The sequence below is a fragment of the Clupea harengus genome, chromosome 17 (assembly GCF_900700415.2).
Source record: "Clupea harengus chromosome 17, Ch_v2.0.2, whole genome shotgun sequence".
Classification (NCBI taxonomy): Eukaryota; Metazoa; Chordata; class Actinopteri; order Clupeiformes; family Clupeidae; genus Clupea; species Clupea harengus.
This window is the reverse complement of record NC_045168.1, coordinates 11,675,704-11,697,694: the sequence shown is the minus strand read 5'-3', so window position 1 is coordinate 11,697,694 and position 21,991 is coordinate 11,675,704. Positions and strand designations below refer to the sequence as shown.

The 21,991-nt window shown below is 42.2% G+C and overlaps 1 protein-coding gene across 2 annotated transcripts; it reads right to left on the bottom strand.

The window, feature by feature from the left end:
* Nucleotides 1-913: 913 nt before the first annotated feature.
* Nucleotides 914-15,388, bottom strand: gyg1b (glycogenin 1b). Of its 2 annotated transcripts, none has more exons than XM_031584273.2 (7): nucleotides 15,320-15,388; nucleotides 9,576-9,711; nucleotides 9,229-9,403; nucleotides 8,575-8,737; nucleotides 3,652-3,778; nucleotides 2,389-2,602; nucleotides 914-1,874 (listed from the first exon to the last, which is right to left on the bottom strand). In XM_031584273.2, exons 2-7 carry the CDS (start codon nucleotides 9,659-9,661, stop codon nucleotides 1,734-1,736), a joined length of 906 nt encoding a protein of 301 aa, XP_031440133.1. In that variant the 5' UTR covers nucleotides 9,662-9,711; nucleotides 15,320-15,388; the 3' UTR covers nucleotides 914-1,733. The 2 variants fall into 2 exon arrangements, with proteins under 2 accessions (XP_031440133.1, XP_012670674.2); XM_012815220.3 differs by lacking the exon at nucleotides 15,320-15,388 and adding an exon at nucleotides 13,485-13,623.
* Nucleotides 15,389-21,991: the final 6,603 nt, after the last annotated feature.

The following is a 21,991-nucleotide window of genomic DNA, read 5'->3' as shown; positions in this document are numbered from 1 at the left end:
GGGCTGGTCTGTGGGCATACGGCAGGGGCGGGGCGGGCGGAATGGGGGTGGGCCGGGGCGTCGCCGGGGGGGGGGGGATATGTCACTCTTGCCTGTCTTCAAAACTTGAGAGCCCTGTAACACAGTCAAACATCAAGCAAGTGCAACACAAGACAAAGCAAGACGGCAAATAAGCTACTTACTAGTTCGGCAGACAGTAGTAACCGGGCGGCTTCAGGCAAACTTACAAAATGCACCCTGGTATGGCAATGGCACGGAGGCGATTCTCCATATTAAACGTCATTGTAGCGCCCCAATTTTTTTTAAGGTGTTATTTTAAGGTAAAACTACTAATCCTAACCCTAACCCTGAAGTACAATTCCTACATAATGCCACTTTAACGGAGGAGTGGAATGTTCATCATAACGCTGTTAAAGGGACAGAGCCACATCTATATCATAGCCGTCATAATCATAGTGTGTATATAATTGTTAATATTTGTATATATTTGTTATTTGTATCATTCCATAGAAACCACGGATCATTGTGTCACTGTTCATTTCATGGATCATTCGATCATTGTCAGCCAATGAATATAAGTCCTTTACATGGAAAATTATATTTACGGTCATCGTCATTTCTTATTCATCCTTCAATCATTTCTTGCAAGTGTGTGTGTGCAATAAACACCGTCATCATTGGAACTATGACATCCATTCCTGTTCTTACCGGACAACCTGTGGCGATTGGCACCTAGTCATTCACCTATCATACAGATCCTTTTGGGATTCATCAAATCAAATATCCCCCTATTTTATAGTCTGTGTGCATAACACACTGATTAATGATCAGTTAAAGATGTGGACATGCATAGGAGGATCAGTGTTTGTGTGTCAAATGACAACGTCAGAAAAAAAGAAAAAAGGAACAAGTCTTAAAGAATCTCATCTAGCTTTTATTTGGCAGGTGACAGGGAACTTGCACAGGCATCAGTGGGTGTGTAAAAGGCTGAAGTAAAAAAGAAAAAAGAAAAAACACTCAAAGGCACACATTCAGAGGTAAACCTCTGTGGAGTGTAACAGGCACTCAGAGTCTAGTAGTGAAATGCACAGAGAACACCACTTTTAAGGAGCGTCAAACTTCAAGAATGAGTTACAGGACAGTAGGTGCAAAAGACAGCTGTAAACAAAAAGGCAAAAAAAAAAACAAGGAAATATGATTTCACTATTGGAAAATGATACGAACCGAAAAACATCAAATAGGCACAGAAATGGAGTAACTGTGTCCTGTGTTGCACAGTAACATTTCGCTTACACAGAATACAGGCAGTTAATGCCTCATTGTAAGGCAGTGCTACACAGTATGTTTACCCCCATGATAAACTAGAGACTTCCAAAAACCAAAGATGATTTTTAATCACGTTATAAATTAGTGTCCATTAGCCATCGAAATGAGGATATTTCCCCTCACGTTGGACATTGGAAATCTTTATTTATTCACATTTTGATAGGGAGCCTATGAAAAAGAACACAAATACCATCTGACCATAACGGCTTGTTTCACAATCTATTACAGTCTGAAGGAGAAAGTGAAATCCACACACTGTACCATGACAGCATTGCATAGCTGGTGAAAGAAACAAAAAAAACACTCACCCAATTACATTGTTTGAATGTATCTATGCTCTACTTTCAAACTCCAATCTGAAAAATGACCATTTAGAAAAAAAAAAAGAATATTTCTTCCCCTTGCCTTCACTTAAGGAAAGCATCAAGCTTTTTCTGGATATTTTCAAAAGAGTCCATTCCCATGTAGTCTGCCTGGCCCTGTTCCCATCTCTGCTTCCTCTCCAGCGAGGACAAGGAGGGCTGTGGGGGCACAGGCGTCTCTTCCTCCTGGGAGGGTGAAACATGATGGAGAGAAAACATGAGTGAGAGGATGAGAAAGAAGTGGACGAGTGAGGAGAGAGGAAATGACAAATAGAAGGGGGTGCTGCAACATAAGCAAGTGTCCCTGCAGCTCAAATAGTAAAGCAAGTTGCACCGCTAAGGTTATGGGTTCAATCCCCAGGAAGCACATACACCGATGGAAGAAAAACAATATGTCTGTAGTATTTTGTCAGTTGCTTAGGATGCAAGTGTTTGAAAAACTGTAATCCATGTGGGAAGAGTTAAATCCATTATGATTGTATACACTATCCTTGGGGTGGCAGGCAAAAGGCTGTAGATGGTGCTTCTTGCTGCCTCTCTCTCCAACACCAGATGATGCGTTGGTACTCTTGCCTCTTTAGCTTAAGGGATGGCATCTGGGGTTTTCACTTTTTGTCCAATTTACACTATGCATGCTGTCCCCTTGTTTGGTTTCATCTTCTGACACATTAAAAGGCATCCAACAGTCTCTCACACTCACCTCACAGCCGGAGTGGAAAGGCTGGTCCCCATACTCCCGATTCATCATGGGTACCACAGAGCTGGCGTACACGGTCCACCACTCCAGCAGGAAGCTGGGGTTTGAGGAGGCCTCCTGGACGTCGCCCCGGACACTCCGTGCTTTGGGGTCAAAGGTGTAGCTCCATGGCTTGGTGTTGCCCAGGAAGTGGACCACCTTAGCATTACTACCAAACCTACCAAATACAGGAATTAGCCACATATAAAATTATTATGGAACCTATACATCATTGACATCATTCGCTTTGGATTCTAAAACGTTTCACTTCATTCTGTTAGGGATACAGCCGCGAAGAGATGACTATTAAAAGCAGTCTGTTTATATAACTACGTTATTGAATAAATGTCTTCCAGTCTAAAGTAATACAAAAAAATGGACCCGCCTTGGTAACATGATCTAGGCATGCTTCTCAAATGTTTTTTTTCTAATTTGATTTGAAGGCGCAGTTCTAGTGAACAGAGATGAATTCAAAACCACAGACATGTAACATCAAGGAAGCAGGTGGGAGACGGGTGAGCAGCCATCAGCATGTGACCGTAAACATTTGATGACGCCATCAACCACTTCAAATTTTCTAACTAGGAGTTTATAGTCGGCACAATCTGTGCAAACGCATGCCGTCGACTGGCACCATCCCTCAGGTGCAAGCCAGTGCCACTGAGAAGTTCTCAACTGCCAGGATGGCACATTTCCATCCGGAATTCTGGCAACTAATGGCGGCCAAACACATGCCATCCAATTCAATTACTTGATCACGTTGCCAGGGGACGCCATTACCCCATTTTGACCCCCTAGGCAAGTCAGGCACTAATGACTTTTCTTCCACGGCAGACAAATGCAGAGCACACAAACACACTTTGTCTGTACAGAGCAGCATCCACCCAACAAGAGAGTACAGCTCTTTAAATAAGCAAGTCTATTTTAAGAGCTTGCCGTCAGCTGGCAGAGTCCATGATGGATATTCCAGCTTAGCCTCAGAGGCTACAGGTCGGGGTTGGGTAGGTCGGGGTTGGGTGGGGTGGGGTAAGGGGGTTTGAGGGTTGATGCCTTGCTGGTAACCCGATGTCACGGCGTGATCCAGCCGTCATGTGATTTCTGTCTGCGTACAGTGTCTGCTTACGCATTTGCAATTTCAAAATACTACAGGTCATAGAAGTAACACCTCTCCCGCTTCTGCACTCCGTCTCCCCCCCTCGTACGCCTCAAGACAAAAGTAGAACTCACTGCTTGAATGCTGGCGCATAAGTGTAGATTGCCACACTGCTGAGATTGTAGATGAAGGGTAGGTGCTTGTTGATGTCCGTTGTTGCCCAGTCACTGAAGAAGGCATTCAGAACTCCCTGGTCGCCCCCTGCATTGGAAGACACACACTCAATGAGACATCATGGCGTAAACCACTATTTAGGATCCTATCCAGTGGCATCCTATCCAAAATGTTATCACCTCTCAATAATAGCATTACTTCTTGACAGTTGACAAGTAGGGTATTTTCTCTTATTAACAATACAAATACTTGTATACAAAGTAGAAACTCAATGCAAACAAAAGTGAATACACCTGTGATCACTGAAAACAAAATTGTGATTTTCAAATTAGCCTGGTTGACCTGTGAACACCAGAACTTTATACATTTTGGACCTATGGGATGTGTCAACCTGCATATCGGCATCATGGCTCAACATGGAAAAGAAATGGCAGAGGAATTGTAAGACTTAGCAAAGATGGAAAAGGACAACTGATCCAAGCCGCAGTAGTCATCCTCCTACAATGACACCATGGCTAGACGCTACTTGCGCAATCAGTTCTGAAAAAAGACAGTCAAGTGCTTCAGACTCAGGGGTTATTAATGGAAATCAGAGTTTCTGTGACTGCACAAAAAAAAGACTTTCCCTTCTCTTTGGCACAAAACTTGCGAAATTAAACTGCTTAAGAACATGAAAAGAAGCCTGATGAATATTGGAACCACATTATTTGGTCAGATGAGGAGAAGATACATTTTTTCAGCTCAGATGGGGTCCAGCATGTTCGGTGTGAACCTGGCCAGGACTACCACAGTGAATGCATAGTCCCGACGGTGAAGAATGGAGGTGGGAATGTGGAGATATGGGGTTGCATGAGTGCAAAAGGTTTGGGGAGTGGACATTTATAGATGGCACCATGAAGACCTGTGGATGCACTAAAATACTGGCCAACAGGAGGACTCCCAGTCTTCAAACACTTGCCATAAGATATAATATTCCAGCATGATAATGATTCAAAGCACACTGCCAAAATCAAACAAGAGTTTCTAAAGAAAATAGTGAAAACTATGACCTGGCCAAGTATGCCGCCTGACTTGATTCCAACAGAACACCTTTGTGGTATTTTAAAGAGAGAGGTAGAGCAACACAACCGCTCAAGTAAAGAGCCCCTTTGCTGAGAAAAATTGTGTCTAAAGAATGGCAGAACACCTCTCCAGAACACTGGCATCCTCCATGCGGAGGAGGACAGAGCCAGCCATCAAGAATAAAGGTGGCCATACAAGGCATTGGGAAAAAATGTGAGATTTGAATCTCATAACTGAAAGGTGTACTACTCCTGTTCGCAGTGTTCCTACTGCGGGGCCTGTATTTTGAATATGGTAAATCTGTTTTGAATTTAAAGTAAGAGCAAATACCCTACTGTTCAACTTTTGAAGTAATGCGATTACTGTAAGGTAATACAATTTAGAATAATTTGGCATTTAAGTGATACTGTACAGGGGTGGGTTCACTTCTATTGTATTCTGTATCAGATGATGCAGTAGGAGAGGTCAGCCATACTAGTGCTGGACACAATCAGGGAAATCATGGATGTCTTAGAAAAGCATGGATTTAAGAACAGGGCTAGCAGGATTCATCTCAGTAGAAAGAGATAGTCAACTGGTTCCCAGACACACCTATGCTAATCAACCATGAGAGGAGCCTCTAGCAAATGAATCACAAAGGAGAAGTTGGGCAAGTGCATTGCACAACCGAGAACACTTTGCAGTGTTTGCAGAATGCTTATTTAACCACACGGTGTATGTTATGTGAATTCTGTGATTTCTGTTTTAGAATAAGTCATCAATTTGTAATTCCAAATCAACAGATGCACAGACATGAATTATCGATCTTTACCTGTTTTTTGAAAGGTCACGTTATTTGAAAGAGGCAGCCTGACAGACAGAATGCTCATCGAGTAATTGACACCGGTTACTAGGCAGCGAAGTAATGTACTGTACATGTAATAGAGATGAGGTCACGGATGTAAAGATCAACCCTCCAGACCTCTTAGGGAATGTAAATATCACCCCCACACACGCATGACTTGCATGATCAGGAGAGCTGTAGTCATTCCCCCCTCCCCCCTTCCCCTCCTCCTCATTCATCTTCCGGTGCGACGGCGACTTGCCGCACAGGCGCACCGTTTATATAATGGGAAATTATACAAGCGGTTGTATACTTTTAGAAATGCTACAAATACCACAGATAGCCGAAAAGCCCTGCAGCTCTGTGGCTGTGTGTGCACCCCATGCAGACTGAGTGGAGTAGGAGAGAGACACAATGTACAGGACATACAGTCCACCCTCCCTCCTCCACTATAGGGGCCTGTTGCTTTCTACTCTCAGACAGATAAGGCCGTCCATACATGCACTAGTGTTTGCTATTTATAGCCAACGCATCAGAGTGGAGGCATTTTGTTAATACATTGCATGGGGTCCTTGCCGTGCTTATATTGTGGAGTTATTGCCCAGTTGCAGAGGCAGACATGGAATTTTCCATGGTTGCCGGACACGGAGGAGAAAGGCGGGGTCATAACATATTTGTGCAGGAGTTCACATGTGCTTAGCAGAGATGAGACACTAGTGCAGCGTCTTTTGTGATTCAGTGCGGCACCATAAGAAACACACAGGCAGATGGGCAAGCTGAGGGACACCCATTTTTCTTTCACCTCTAACATGGACCAGATCACACAGAGCCAAAGCATGTCCAGCTAGCAATCATAGAATAAGCTACAGAAGCTCAAACTGCAGTGGAGATTTCCATTCTGGCCTGTAGAAGCATGCACACTATGAAAGGAAATTACACAATACCCAGTCACCTGAGGGCAAACAAATCACTCACGAGAGAGAGAGAGAGAGAGAGAGAGAGAGAGAGAGAGAGAGAGAGACAGAGAGACAGAGAGACAGCGAGAGCGAGAGATACACCTGTGATTGAGCACTCCTCAGGGTCACACACATGTTACATGTCTGTTATTCACATATGGCTTTGCATAACCAGGAATAAGGGGCTGCAGCGTTCCAGGGCCCATGAGATCGGCGGTTTAAAATAGGCACGCCATCACCGAGCACTCCTCCATGCAAACAGCCAACTCCCCCAGGGCTTCCCTCATGCGAGCGGCTCCAAAGACTAATTTAATATCGGGCCCCAGCGCCTTCATTTGGAACGGATAAGCAAGGCTCTGCAAAGAATGCTCTGCCACTCCCACCAACCATTTACCTTGGCAGGACATGAAATGGGGCCCACATGCCCACAGAGCGCCTCAGGTTGGCCAACCAGCGAATAAGCAGAGGAATCGAGGAAGGATGTCTCCAGTCTTTTCACTTTATCACACGGTTTTAATTATTGCAAGGGCTTAGAGTTTGCACTTGTTGCAATCCCAGTTGTGCGATCATTGCTGGGGGTTGCTGGGGGTCTGTGCCTTGGTGCCTGGTGAACTGGAGGCGTTAAAGGTCACAGTTCAACAGCAAGTTACAGCTAGCCTAGCCATGGAAAGACAATCCCTGCTAAAAATACATCTTGATTACCAATTATCATCCCAGTTGGATGTCAATGCATCCTTCAATACACAGGAGTCCCTCTGCTTCATGTAACCGTCCAAAACCCATTTGCTCAGGATGATGCATGAACTTGCATTTTTCTGAAAATGGCAACAGTTGCAGATCCTCATTAGTACAAATGCCAAAGAGCTGTCTGCAGCTGAATAAAACGTCCAGTCTTCAAAACACAGCGCAGTCTAACTTAATTTCCTATACTGAGGCTTTCAAAACTAATTGGATCAGAGACTGTCCCATTGAAACCTCCAGCCAAACTAGGCATGCAGAAAAATACAGTAGATTTATTGTCTCATCCCCATCTGCACTGAAGCTCCTTCTTCACTCAAAGTAAATGGCAAAACAAATCTAATTCACGTCCCATTTTCCCTTTCCTTACTTGTACATGTTCATTTTTTAAGTGGCAGAAAAATGCCGTTTCTAGGTCTGTAGAGTCTAAACCCCACGTTACCAGTTTTGTGAGGTGTTGCTGACTCTTAAAAACATAATACCACAAAATGCCTAATTTACAAGGCATTTCAACTGAAAACAGGCTCACACCACTGAAACATGCCAGAAGAGCCATGCTATGAAAGGGCCTTTTGTTGCTGCCAAACCACTGCTGCCAAATTCCCCATGTTGATCTTGCAAATACTGTGGAAGGGCACAACTTGGTGCGAGGATGCAGCCCGTTTTTGGCAACCCCCCTACAGTTGACTACAGGTCTGGAGGGCTGTGTGGACAATTGGTTGTGGTATCAACTGGTTTTTCCTACCAGGAAGCAGCTCTGTTGTAATCACTACAGCCTGTCCTCTGCCTTGAACGAGGAGACAGACTAAGGGGAAAATGATGCACCACCAACATCCCCAGAGACTTCATTGGCAAGTTCAGAGTCCTCCATTTTGGTCTGTCCCTTTAGGCCAACCACACAGACAAGAATAACCACCGAAGAGTGCGGAGAGGCAAGACAGGAGACTCCTTGTGTTGAAATATAACGTCTGATCAAAAATTAACTTAAATGGCAGGTGGACCTGAGGTTCTGCTAGCAACACACATACCCAAACCCCGTGAGCCACCTAAAAAGATGCACAAGATTAAAATGAGCTGGCTAGATGACTAAAATAACCAAATCCCACTCATGCCTCAGAGAAAGAACCTATGGGAAGGCAGAGGGAACAGATTCTGGCCCAGTTTTTAACTCATTCGTGAACCACATTCAGAAAGGATCCACCCATTACATTGTTAACTTAGGACGTTAACTTCACGTCCAACACGATTGAAGAAAAGGCACGTTTCAGAGCACACGTCCTCTAAAATGGTGAAGGATGACTTGCCGTCAAAGCTGCCGTGTTCTGTGCAGAACTGAAGAAGTTTGTCGTAGGTTTCCTTGGAGGGGCGGAACACAAACACGCCAGAGTTGAAGCAGTCGGGCCAGCCTGGGTCGGGGGCCGCGGACAGCTCCTCGCGATCAAACAGCTCGTCCACATTTGACACCACCTGTAGGAGGCACAACATGATCAAGCTTTAATAGAAGGAACAAGTCAGTCTCAGATCAGAGTAATGCCTAATGACTTTTTATATCATTTCATGATTACATGCCAGGTAGATGCACCAACAAAATACATCTGTGTAATCACCAGCCAACTCTGACAGGCTTATGAAGCAGAAGGAACAAAATACCCGTGGGGCATTCCACAAAGCAGGATTATTGAGTTGAGCTGCCATGACTAAATTTGTGGTAGAATCAGATCAAGATTTGGGGCAGGTACGGGTTTACACACGTAGAGTCAAAAACACAGTCCCACACCGCATGATACAGCTAATGAAATATGCATTTTCATTACACTGTTATGCAACATAGAATTGTGTGGCTTGCCTAAAGCATGTCAAGACCAAGTGCCACTGCAATCCTTCTGTCTGTCCAACTGCGTTAATGTGACGTGACTGAATTCCAGACCCTACCAGCCATCAGAGCCCAGAAAACTCACCAGCGTGTCTGCGTCCATGAAGACACATTTGGAGTAGTGTGTGAGAGCCCAGCAGTGGAGCTTTGTGAAGGTGACACCCAGGTCAGGCCTCTTCATCATGGCCAGGTGTGCCCTGTCCCCGCTATCCAACACATCCACCAGCCTGACCTCATCATAGATTTGGCGAAGCACTGCTCTGTGATGCAGACACAGCAAAAAACATGAGCATACTGTGGATTACATCACATGTAAATCACATGTTTCTGTTCAGAGGCATTCAGAAAATAAAATGAGTGTTTACACCAGTGCACCAAAACACATTTATACGGTTTAAAGGTCATGCATGAGGAGCGGTTTGGAGAATCTACCTGGATGGGTCTGACACATAGGGTCCAATCATGACCACCAGTTGCTTTGAGGTTTTATGGTTCCTCAGGGACTGCCCCAAAACCATGGCTCCTTTAGCATAGTTGTCATTTGTGGCCAAGGTGACGAATGCCTGATCTGGAAAAAAAGAAAAGAAAAGAAAAGAAAAAAAGTTTCATGCTGTTGAACAGTTGAACAGAAACAGCGATGTTAGCATGTTAGATGTGAACTTCTGCCACCCTGATGTCCACTCCCACGTCCTATGTTTGGTGTGTAGGCCTACAGTTAGCAATTCATGGGCAGGGGATGTACTGTACCCCAATACTCATCTCTACCTACATTCAAGTTTATTAACTGGCAACAAAAACTTGACTTTTAAAACACTAGAAGCTCAGAAAAATCCTGGGTTTTGGGTCCATTACGAGATCTTGGCCTAACATTCAAGAACACTATTATGAAAGAACAAACTGAACTAAACTGATGCCAGAATTGCTGTTCGTGGATTACAGATACATTCTAGTCTTTGACGTTTCTATATGGATGTACATTTGGGCTTGGCATTAAACTCTGTGTGCCAAATACACACTCTGGATTTGCTTAGTGGCATTAGGCTACACAACACTCCCATAAAACACTTGGAAAAGTCCACATAATACTAGCATCCCTGCCATATTTTTTTACAATAAAGTTATTCAGTGGTGGAAAAGGGGGTGGTTGCTGAAAAAACCCAATGTGCACTGCAATCTTGGGGAAAACATGAGGTAATGTGCAGCAGCCTGAGAGCTAATGAAAGAGAACAATCATAGGTATGTTTGCCAGAAAAGCACTCAAACATTTATATAGCTAGGCTATTCCATGTTGTATTAGCCTGCTGCATACCGTCTAGCAGGGAAATGGCTATCCGATGAAGCTCCTCTTTCCGTATTACGAATTCGGAGTCTCTATATGAAACTGCTCATCACAAATGTGTCAGCCTCGCCCGCTGTACATGTTAAGTGACTGTCTACTTGGCAGACAGCTGTTAGAAATAGTCTGACTTATTTAAGTATTGTGGGGGACACACCCCTTTCCCTACAGGAGCGGCCATTCAGATAGATGGCAATGGATTATTTCTGTGGCGATGGCTGGTAGCCTTTAATTTATCTATGACTTCAATATTTAGTTACACTTAAAATGGTCGAGTCAGCCATTACAAATCTGTTGTTCAGTTAGGCTAGATAAAAGTACGAGCTCTTTTTAAAAGCAATCTATCAACATTTCCCTCATGCTCTACAATTGCAAGCATGGTTACATCTGACTTCGTACAGGAGGAGAGTGGAGTTGGCCTACTTTTAGTCTAGCGGTCCACTTCGAGCAAAACTACAAGGCTGAAGTTAACGCCTTATTCGCAGCTCCGTTGAATTTTCCGTTCCACCTTAAATGTAGCGCAGCCGACTGCCATGGCGCAATTGCGTCTGTAGGGGACTTACAACTTCAGGCAAACTAACCTATTAACAGGCTTACGGATTTTTTTTTTTAGAAAATGAAAGTTCTCTAAGTTCTCTAAATGTGTCCACTCTCTCCCTATAGCTTATTATTCTGTAGAATAACAAAATACTCTTAAACCCTTCAGTACATTTACCCACTACATTATAAGTAAACATGGAAGAATATTCCATAATAAAGTCATATGCCATTTATAGGCACTATAATCACTATCACTTGTTATCAGACCAGCCCAACATTGGTTTATTTAAAGGTGAAAACAGGGGACATTGCGTATGCTCATTAGTTGACATTATATGACAATTTCCAGGTTGAAGTCCAAGGGGCTAACCTCTTTGGTGAGGAGTTTATAGACTATTTTGCACTCGTATAATATGCTCAGGGCCTAACCGAGAATAGCTAGCCTAATTGTTAATAAAACGGACTTGCACTTAATATGAACAGATCAGAAGAATGTAATGACACATAGCCAATCATAAAAAACCCTTTTAATCAAGAGCTCTGATCAAATAACATAACAAATTGTTTAACTTCAATATTTTACCAAATTATGATTTCATTTATATTTGTAATCTATTTTTTATTATTTTAATAATTGCCATCATTATAATAATAATTATTATATCCATATGTTCAATATTTTAAAATAAGTCTAACATATTAAAATGTTGAAACAATGTTAAAGAAAAGATACGCAAAAGCTGATGAACATCATTTTTTGTTTTGTTCATCATTACATGTACTCATTTGGCAGACACTTCCAATCCACTCCAATCCAATACGACAAGTGAGGAACAACAATCAAGCTTCAGTTAATTAGGAGACCTTAAAGTAAGTGCTAAATCTATATGATATGACAAAGTGCCAGGAGATTCACAGTAAGTGTGAAATAGACATGTTAGGGAGGTAGAGGTGTTAGGACAGGAGGTGCTCTCGGAAGACATGAGTCTTCAAGAGATTCTTGCAGGTAGAGAGGGACGACCTTGATCTGATAGCATTTGGAAGCTCGTTCCACCATCAGGGAACCACAAGCGAACAATCTGGACTGAAATTCCTTTGGAGGAACATAGTGGCCCACAAGCCTGCATTCAAGTAGGCTACATGGGTGCAAACCCAGAAGTCATTCTGCAAACAACCATTACGGACTTGAATTGGATTTGGGCAGCCATAGGCTGCCAGTGAAGGACAAGGAGCAGTGGAGTGACGTGCCCTTTTCGCTAGTTTCAGTAGTAGATTGATTAAATTAAAAGGTACAGTATGTAGGATTTAGGGTGATCTAGCAGAAATGGAAGACAGTATTCATAATTATGCTTTCATTAGTGTATAAATCACCTATAACTAAGAATTGTGTTTAGTTACCTTAGAAAGCCCTTCGTATCTATATAGGGAGCGGGGCCTTGCCCACGGAGTCCGTCATGTTGCACAGCCATGTTTCTATAGTAACCCAGAACGGACAAACCAAAACACTGGCGACCTGACGGCCACCGTAGCTTCTCATAAATACTTCAAAAGGGAGAAGTATTTAGTTGGGCGCACTTTTTCCCCCCTAATTGTCAAAGGGACTGCGATGAAAACTTTGGGAACCATTATATTATGTGATGACTTCCAGGCAGCAGACCAAGGGCTTAAACAGTTGGGGCCACTGAAAATTCACTTGACAGAGTATGTCTGAAAGTAATATCACTTGTCAATCTCAAACAATCTCTAAATCGAATTCAGAACCCACACTTTGCTTTCCTTTTGTTCACTAAAAAAGTGCACATGCCATTCCTGATGTATACATTGCTTAAATATTTGTTTTTATTATTCAACTTTTTAGCCCTGTTAATGGGCGAGTGTGAATCGAAAGTCAAAAAGTTTTGGACTCATCCGTTTAGCGCATACACAGAGAAAAGGTAAGCCCCTGTAATCGAAGCCCCCTATAGGCGTAATAGTGTCATTGCAGTCGGATGCGCTGCATTTAAGGTGGAAAGGATTTGCAAAAAAGGAGCTACCTTCAGCCTCGTTGCAAAACTGGCTGTTCCCTTAACCCACGGTATAGAATGATAGACAATTTCCGTTTTCCTGGTGTGTTTAGAATTGTATCCATCAAATAGATTCAAAAAGTTTCTTTACATTCCACAGATAAACTATACACTCTGAAGATAATATCTAGTTGTGAGATTTGGGTTTGACGTGTAGGCTACTTTGTTACTTCCTTGATCAGCCTTGAATGATAAGTCGCCAACTGCATAGGTTGGACCCTGCAACACCACATCTAACGGTAGCCACAATTATGTCATTCTTTTTAACTTTTTCAGGAGCCTATAGCGCCCGATGAAATACCAGTCGATATTACAATCCTGCTACAACTACCTGCAAAATCCAAACAACCCTGTCCAAGACTGTGGCACTATTTCATAAAGCACTACAAAATTGTTACTCACCTGCCATGATTGGTGTGAAAGTCAAAGCTACGGTGATGTAGCCCGGACTTACGGCAGCTTTACTTGCAAAGGGGCTGGCTAAGTTACAGATGGTGAATTTATACCACCATGGACAGTCATGCTTTATACTGCGTATCACGTGATCACTAGTTCTGTCGGCGCACACACCCACTGTTGAACTCCACGGAGACGCTTTTAACTTTTAGTTGGTCTGAACATGCCCGTATCTACCACCGAGTATGTCTTCGGTATTTTTTTCTGCACGTTTTGGATATTTCATTGAATGCGAATAGAGGTGACGACAACTAAGATCCGCGCATTTACGCTGCGTTATGCAAGGTGGATTTTAAACATGAAGTTATAGACACGAACGCAACCTACGCATGTAGAGTAGAGTAACCGAACGAAAGAGAGAGAAGGGCCTTCCAAAGTGAGAGATAGTGAAGAGGTGGGCCAGTCAGCAGGTCCTGTTAAATGCTCTGCAGCCAAGACTGCGAATTTTAGACTTGCTAGTCTACCTGTTAAATTACCTCACTCACACACACACCTGCTTAAATACAGTTTATGATGTCAATACATTCAGTGTTAACCCAACTTGTCAAGTCCCTATGTTGTGGCTGTACCTATCTCTAATTGTCCCACAAGATGCTCCAATATATGTACATATACAAAACAATGAAAAATTAGCAGGCTGATTTCAGTGTAGACATGGCATCTATCATCTATTTGACCCATTTTTGGCCATTAATGCCAAACGTAGCATTTACATTAGAATGCATATTAGTATTCGTTGGGGATGCGGTGGGAGGTTGGATTGTGTACAGACACCTTACACCTCAGTATTTTAAACATCCTGCCTATGGCCTTGGTTCTGTGCATGGCACTCTGTTTATCGCTAGTGTTTCCTTGACATTTGTAATATTCGGGTTGGAGTCAATCAGCTAATAGTAGTGTTGAACCTGAAAGATAATGCCAAAAGGTGTTTTGTTGAATGTTACTTTTTTCAATGTTATCACTTATCACAGAGGACTTTGTGGGGAAAAAAGTGCAAGGCCAGTGTTAGAGACTGAAAATGAGTAAGTCTAGCCATTATACTCTTGGATTGTTCTTGACTTGTAAATGTGTATAATTGGTGTCATGGAACTGAACTGGGGAATTATATAGTGGGAATTATACAGTGAACATGAACATGCATGCAATAACTTATAGTATGTAAGGGGTGTAGAAAGATATTTATACACCAGACATCTGATGGGTGACTTTCACATATCATAGCTACATTTTGTGGAACTTGAGTCACTGCTACTCTCCTAGAGAACTTTGGACTACTCACACTGGTATTTAATTAGCAACATGCGATGAATCAATATGCCACATCAGTTATAATTTAATGCAGCTCGGCTGGGGAAACTTTCATTAGTCAGCTTTCTATAGTGAATGCATCACAGTCTTGGACTGCACTACAAGATTCCCACCCAGTGGCAAAAATCCTGTATTACACCATTTCGAGATTTTCGCTGTGTGTGTGTGTGTGTGTGTGTGTGTGTGTGTGTGTGTGTGTGTGGTGTGTGTGTGTGTGTGTGTGTGTGTGTGTGTGTGTATGTGTGTGGTGTGTGTGTGTGTGTGTGTGTGTGTGGTGTGTGTGCCACAATCGTGACTGCATAATGTTTTTTTTCAGTCGATTTCACTTTTTGAAACTTACTGATGCATACAATCATATGTTACAGTTCACACATACACTCACACACGTAATATCATAGCATTCTATTTGAAGTCATCTAAATAACCTTGTTTAAGCACTCAAAAGTGCCTATAGTTAGTATTCACAACCATACCTCAAAGATGTGTGCATTGACTGCAGTCCTCTCCCCCTATAGTGGCTGCATGCTTGGCAGGGTAAATGTGTTCCCATGGAATCTGTAAAGCAATGTATAACTCACTCTCTTTCTCTCGCTCACTCACTCACTCAGACATGCATGTAGTCTGACACACACAAACACACACACAGCACAATGGAACTGAGCCAAATCTGAGGTGTCCGCATAAAGGAGGGTCAAAATGAACCAGAAGCTAGAGAATTCCATGCCAGCTCAGTTAGAGAGAATCTGAAGTATTTTATTTATCTTGCCATCTATTCAGCTCAAAAGCCTTCAAAAGCAAAAGCAAATTTCCTCCTTCATTTCTTTTAGAGGGGTTTATTGACAGCTCAAATATGGATATAGTATTCTTTATAGAAGCCGCTCAACAAACTCTGACTGTAGAAATATTTTATCACTGGATAAACAATATTGATAAAACAGACATTACACAGATTAAACTTCCGACTCTCAATGAGTGAGTTCTATTTTATGCCATTGTTACAACCTGGTGCATAAGCCGCAATGTAAATTGGAGACAGACCACAGTTTGCAAAAAAAAGGGATTTATTTAAATAAATAAACTTGAAATCTAGGAGATAAATATATAAACGCAAAGCACAAAAAAGCCATAGTGAGCACCAGCCTCAAAAACATGATGAGAATGCAAGCCCCCTTCGGAAGGCAAACATTATGACATCACCTTCTCAGTCAATCAAGCAAATTATGCCCATTTCCCACCCAAAAGCTGTTGCACTGCCACTGCTAGGCGCTAAACACCTCCCCCTTAAAAGGATTCCTCTAGGAGCCCTAAAACTGAAGGTAAAGCCCCTCCACAGTCATTCAATATTCAGTCCTCCACATCTAGAACAAAAGGAGATAAAGCCAGAGGGAAACACAGAGCACAAGCCACAGATGCCATTGGTCGCCTCTCCAAATAGACTCCGGAACTCATCACCTAGCTGTTGCTACAACATTAATACCCAATTTTCAAGAGTGCACCAGCCACAGAGCAAAAACGGTCACCCACACAAAGCCACTCCAAAACGCCAAATCACTTACTGAAACAGGCGACCCTGAGCCACCACAGCACCACACAGTCTCCAGCCAAATCCTTACTGTTTTCATATAGACATACACAACAACCCAAGACACACTATCAAAACACAACAGCAACACAAAATCCCAGGCTGAGCAACAGCAAGACCAGCAGTCCCCAAGCTAGAAGCCTATTCTTTTGCAGCAGGAAACTGGAGATTTGAACTGCTGTTTAATCACCTGGCCAGGTGCACCTCATCCAGCAATCAGGTGTAGCACAACCTGGAAGGAGCTACAGAGAGGGAAGGAAGTACAAAGAAAATAAAGGACACACATGTGGCCGTAACAGCCATGATTGTCTTACAGTGCCTTCACACGTACACGTTGGACTGCGTTGATCCAACGGATGGCGCATGGGGTTGTGTTGATAACAGAGATGTTGATTGACAGGTCAACAAACCAATCACGCTACTAGCAAGCTGTTTACCTTGTGAGTAGTAGCATGCTAACATTTGATAGGTGGCTCAGACACCTCGCAAATCCTATCAGACGTATTTTTCAGTTACAATAAAGGGGTTTTTACATTGTACAGTGTCTATTTCTAGGTAACTTTAAAAAAATCAAAGCAAAAAAAAAGTCAAACTTAAAACAACTTTTAGGTAGAAATACGACCATCTACGGAGTTTGGTCCGCCATCTTTTTTTTTAAGCTTCCCGCTCTTGAGACGTGAGCATGAAAGCGATTTGATTGGCTAGCGCCTGTGCTGTCAGTTATGCATGAAAGGCAATTTGATTGGCTGACGCATGCGTTGCCTCTTGAAAAGTTGAACATTTTTCAACTCTTGCCGCAAGCAACGCATGAAACGCAACGGAACCCAACGGAGCCACAATTCAGTTCGGCAAAGGATGACGTCGCCCCATTCAAAGTCAATGGGGATCCGTCAACCTTGACGGATAAACGCATTCCAACGCGTACGTGTGAATGGCAGCTTAAGGGCAATTTAGACCTCTGCAACTACGGCTGCGGCTGACCGCGCAGTTGCTTCGAGGGACTCGTTTTGGTTTATGGTTCCTTAAGGTTCCCCAAGGGTTGTGCGTGTTGCAAAGCGATTCAACGGCAGAACAATAGGTGGAGTAACGTTTTTTTGCCTACCCCATGACGTCTTTGTGTGTGGAAGTCGTTAGTTTATTTATTTACTTGGGGCACGAATGGACACGATGAACTGGAGATTTTTTCCGTTGCAATGCCATCCTTTATAGACAATAACGATCATACACCCCCATTGCACTAAACAACAACACTCAAACAGAAGGCTAATATTGGCAATATTGGCTAATATTGACGTTAGGAATGCATTTGTTACACGAAATACAAAGGTTGGCAATTCAGTACCAGTGGCGAAAAAGACAGATCACATGATGCAGAAGTTCGTTTATTGACACATCTTTTTAGGACAACAACAGCGCTTTAAAACAACGTGTTTATAAGTTACATTATTCAAAGGTGAAAGATAAAAGACGAGAGAATCGCCATGTGTACCTTATCATCATGAGTGTATTTTGTCAGTGTTTGTGATAGGCTACAATGGTGTTGGCCGCAAATTAACTCCACTTCACGTTAATGATAACTTTTGTATATGAGCAGACCGGGCTCACGCTTCCCTCACGGGTGCAATAACATATGCCGTTTAATCATATTTGGTAGAATGAAGGACAAATTAGTTGTGAATACTATCACCGAGTTTGAAAGGTATTGGTCAGGTAATAGTCGAGTGACAGCTGATTTTCTTTCTGATTTGACAGTAGCCTACATCTGTGCGTTTTAAGCAAATAAAATGTGGAATATTTACCAACGGGCACCTGCTATCTTGGATTATACAATAAATAAGTTGCGAAATGAAACAAAAACACATCACAGTTAAAGTTGTATTAGTATTGATTTATTCACATCGATATGAATGGATGACATGACTAACAAGTGGCGAAAAATGAATATGAAAGTATTTGTTCGGCGCGTTCTCTCCAAACAATCGCAGTCAACGGTTTCTAAATATCAACATAGTGGTACAGCCTATCACATAACTATCATCTGAAATATCACGGTATGTCAAAACAAACCTTTGATCTAAACAGAATATTCAGTATGGAATAGGAATATTTCAGAGCAGTATCTTTTATCGCGTTTGACAAATATGCTCAGATTGCTGTTCAGGTAATTTCTCCTGTGAGAATGGGATAGTATTCTATCCATGAATTCGCGGTCATTTGAGGTCCTTATAAGTGTTTAAAGAGGGTTTGTAAAGATGCTCATATCTTCGAACCTCTTCTGTTGTGTATGTTCATAATCAACAAGAAGAGGCTTGTGAGACGGTCTGCAGGTTATTCATGATTCAAAAATATTGTAGTCTTGCCTTGGCTTTTAAAAATGGCGATACTATGCTATGAAAACCGGAAATGTGAGACTCCTGAAAGGATGCGGTTAGCAGACCAATCAGAGTCTTGCGGGGTGTGTGAGCCCTGGGAGGATTTTGTTGGATAGTTAAAAATTTTGGCAGACGCACTTACGTGTTATGTAACTGCGCAAGGGGCTTAAAACAGCGCTTATGTATCTTACGTGCTTACGTTTCTACGTTAAAACCGAGTATAAAGGCACCTTAACTGTTAGAATTCCAGGTCATAGATCCTGCCCTCAGTCATCAACAACACAGGCAAGAGCCAAGTGTTGAGAGTTATGCAGTTTTGATACTGATACCACATCAGCGTGCACACTAGATTGTCATTGTTTTAAAGCTTCGTGCCACTGTCTAGCTGGGCTAATTTAGTTGCAGCCTTGGCACATCACCAGGAGAGGTCACTATTACTGAAGCTTCAAGTAATGAACCGATTTTTGAAACAATGTGCCTAATGGTTCAATGCTTCACCAAAGCTTCATTTGCCCATCACTAACCCCAGGTAACAAACTTCATGCACAATATAAAACATATCGTGAAACAGGTCGTTTGTGTTTAACCAAAACAAATAAATCAATAACGGAAGTAGGTCTATAGGCCTATCTTATAATATATTTCATTGAATGATCAAAACCGATCGTAGTGAGTTGGTGTTGTGTATTTGCATTTTCATAACATGCATTAAATAAACACCGGAGTAACGTTAACGATGCCTTTACTGGATTTTCTTTAGTCACGTTACAAGCATGAACTTTCTGCTCTAGTGCAGTGTATCAATGCACCGCTCAATACATCAATGGTATCATACACATAATAGAAAAGTAGTTCCTATAACTTTAACTAAAAGTAGTTCCCATAATCAATATTTATGTGAACATAACAATTGGATTCACCCATTCTTGTCTCACGTCACGGTACTCATGTAGCTCCACCTAATCAACAATTAGTTAATTAGTGGGCACTGCTTGGGTGTGGCTATAAAGGTCTGCAAGTTTGCTGCAGTGTCTGAGTTTGTGAACCGCTACCTCCCGTGCAGTGTGGCTTCCTGTTTCTCCCGCGGTATGTTTTCTTCGCATCTAGCTAGTTGCGTTGAATTTTAAAGCTCAAACTGTGGACTTACTTCGTCCTTTATTGTAGCATGGGGTTGTGGCCCTCTCTTCCTTCGCTGACCTCGAGAACTCTCTCCGTTCGCTCTTGTTCCAGTGTCTCTGGAGTACCACGCGACCCGGCCTAGTGGAGGGCTGGATTCACCACACCACAAAGAAAATATGTAAAACGCCAGTCGACCCCAGCTATAGGGCAAATAATCCACACACAGGAAACTACGAGCACATTTACAGTCTCCCCTCTACACTTTACTGAGGAAGTTCTCTTCGCCTGAATCATGTTTTGCTGATGTTGACAAATAAACGATTTCTAGGTGTGAAAAATGACCGCTCGGTCTCCCCACGTTTTGGAATGTAGGCTCATTGGAGTTGGTGTTGAAGAGGGGGAAAACACACGCTGGAGATGGAGGCTTTCTTACAAATATAGTTTTATTTATTTACAAGGGTCTTCAACATCCACCCATACAGTATATATATATTTTCTCTCTAATATATATATATAATATACAAAATGATCAAGCAAAAAGACAAAGCACAAATCTGTAGTAACGCATCTCAAACAGTTTTGTCTATGTACCTTGGTCCATGCTCTCAAGCTTCTCTCATGCCTGTCCAATCTGTTTCTCCCCACTAAGCAATGAGGCACACCTTAAATAAGGCAGCCCATGGGGCTAAATTGGTCCAATTAGGACCCATGTGGGGGAACCCGGACCCAACCATTGTGGAGTCCAAGTCATTCTCCCCTTTTGGGCCATGGTGAGAAGGGGGGATTTCACATTCTCACAATAGGATTTATCTCTTGTCGTAGTGCCATTGATTCGATAATAATGCAGGCTATAACTTGCAGCATAGGCCTAAATGGTTATAAAATAACTATGGTTTGCAAGAAACATGGGGTCTAGCTAATGTGGTCCTTTTAATCTCCGAAAGCTTGTAAAGTGTGCAATGGTTATTGTACCCAGCTAAACTTTAGTAGCCTATTCTGTCTTTAGTTTCACTTCAATTGCTTAGCAGGGCAGTTTGACAGTTTTTGATTGCATCAAATTAGAATAATTTAGTGTCGAGCACGATCGACTATGGCAGACGGGTAGGATTTGGACATTATCTATTCGTGTTGAATTTAACTGCCCACCCTACGTATCCAATTGTCCACCCCAAGATGATCCTGGTAATAATCCAACTGATTTGAAAACATTGTCATTCTTTCGACAACCTAGGTAAGCTATAGCTTACATTGTAGGCCTATACATTATATTTGTGTTTGCTCTGTGAATGGAATTGTATTTGTCAGAAGGCGGATGTAGGTTGTTTGTCAGAAAATAGTATTGGCTTTAGTCTCGTACAATCTCTTAGTGAATTAAAATAATTAAATAATTAAAAAGTGTTACTTTTGACCGGGTTCTCCCCTATTATGTCCGTCTATGCATGCATCTCTGTAACACAGACCATCAGAAACTGTTGCTGAACACCTCTGTGTAAGAAGGGACACACGTGCATACTGCATTGTCAGTAGCAATTGCACAAGTGTAAGCATATCCATGATACCAGTAAGTAAGGAGCTTGTGTACAATGATTAAGGCTGTCATTTTGAAAGTTTCATTGTGATATTTGTAATTTACAAATCTACTTCATTTAATTAAATTAAATGTAGTCATATATTTAATTTGGAGTGCAAGGTGATGTGTCAATATTGTAAGTATTTGGAGAGCCAGCCAATTAATTTAGCCCATTACTACAAAAATATGCAGACTCTGCTTAGAGCAGCTAATCTAAATCTGAATGTTTTTTCTTGCTTTACTTTGCTTGACTGACGCTAAAAAGAGCCTCCATCGAATACGCTGTGTCTGTGTGTGTGTGTGTTTGTGCATGTGCGTATAAGGATCAGTATAGATCTGACAACACAAAAATTGGCCATGATGAAACATTTGATTCACACATTTGTGTGTGTGTGGGTTTCTGTGCATTCAGCGAATCACCCACCCCTTACTTCACCAACTCTCAAATTGCTCTGTGGAATAATGTCGGATTCAAAAGGGCACAACATCTAATGAAGTGATG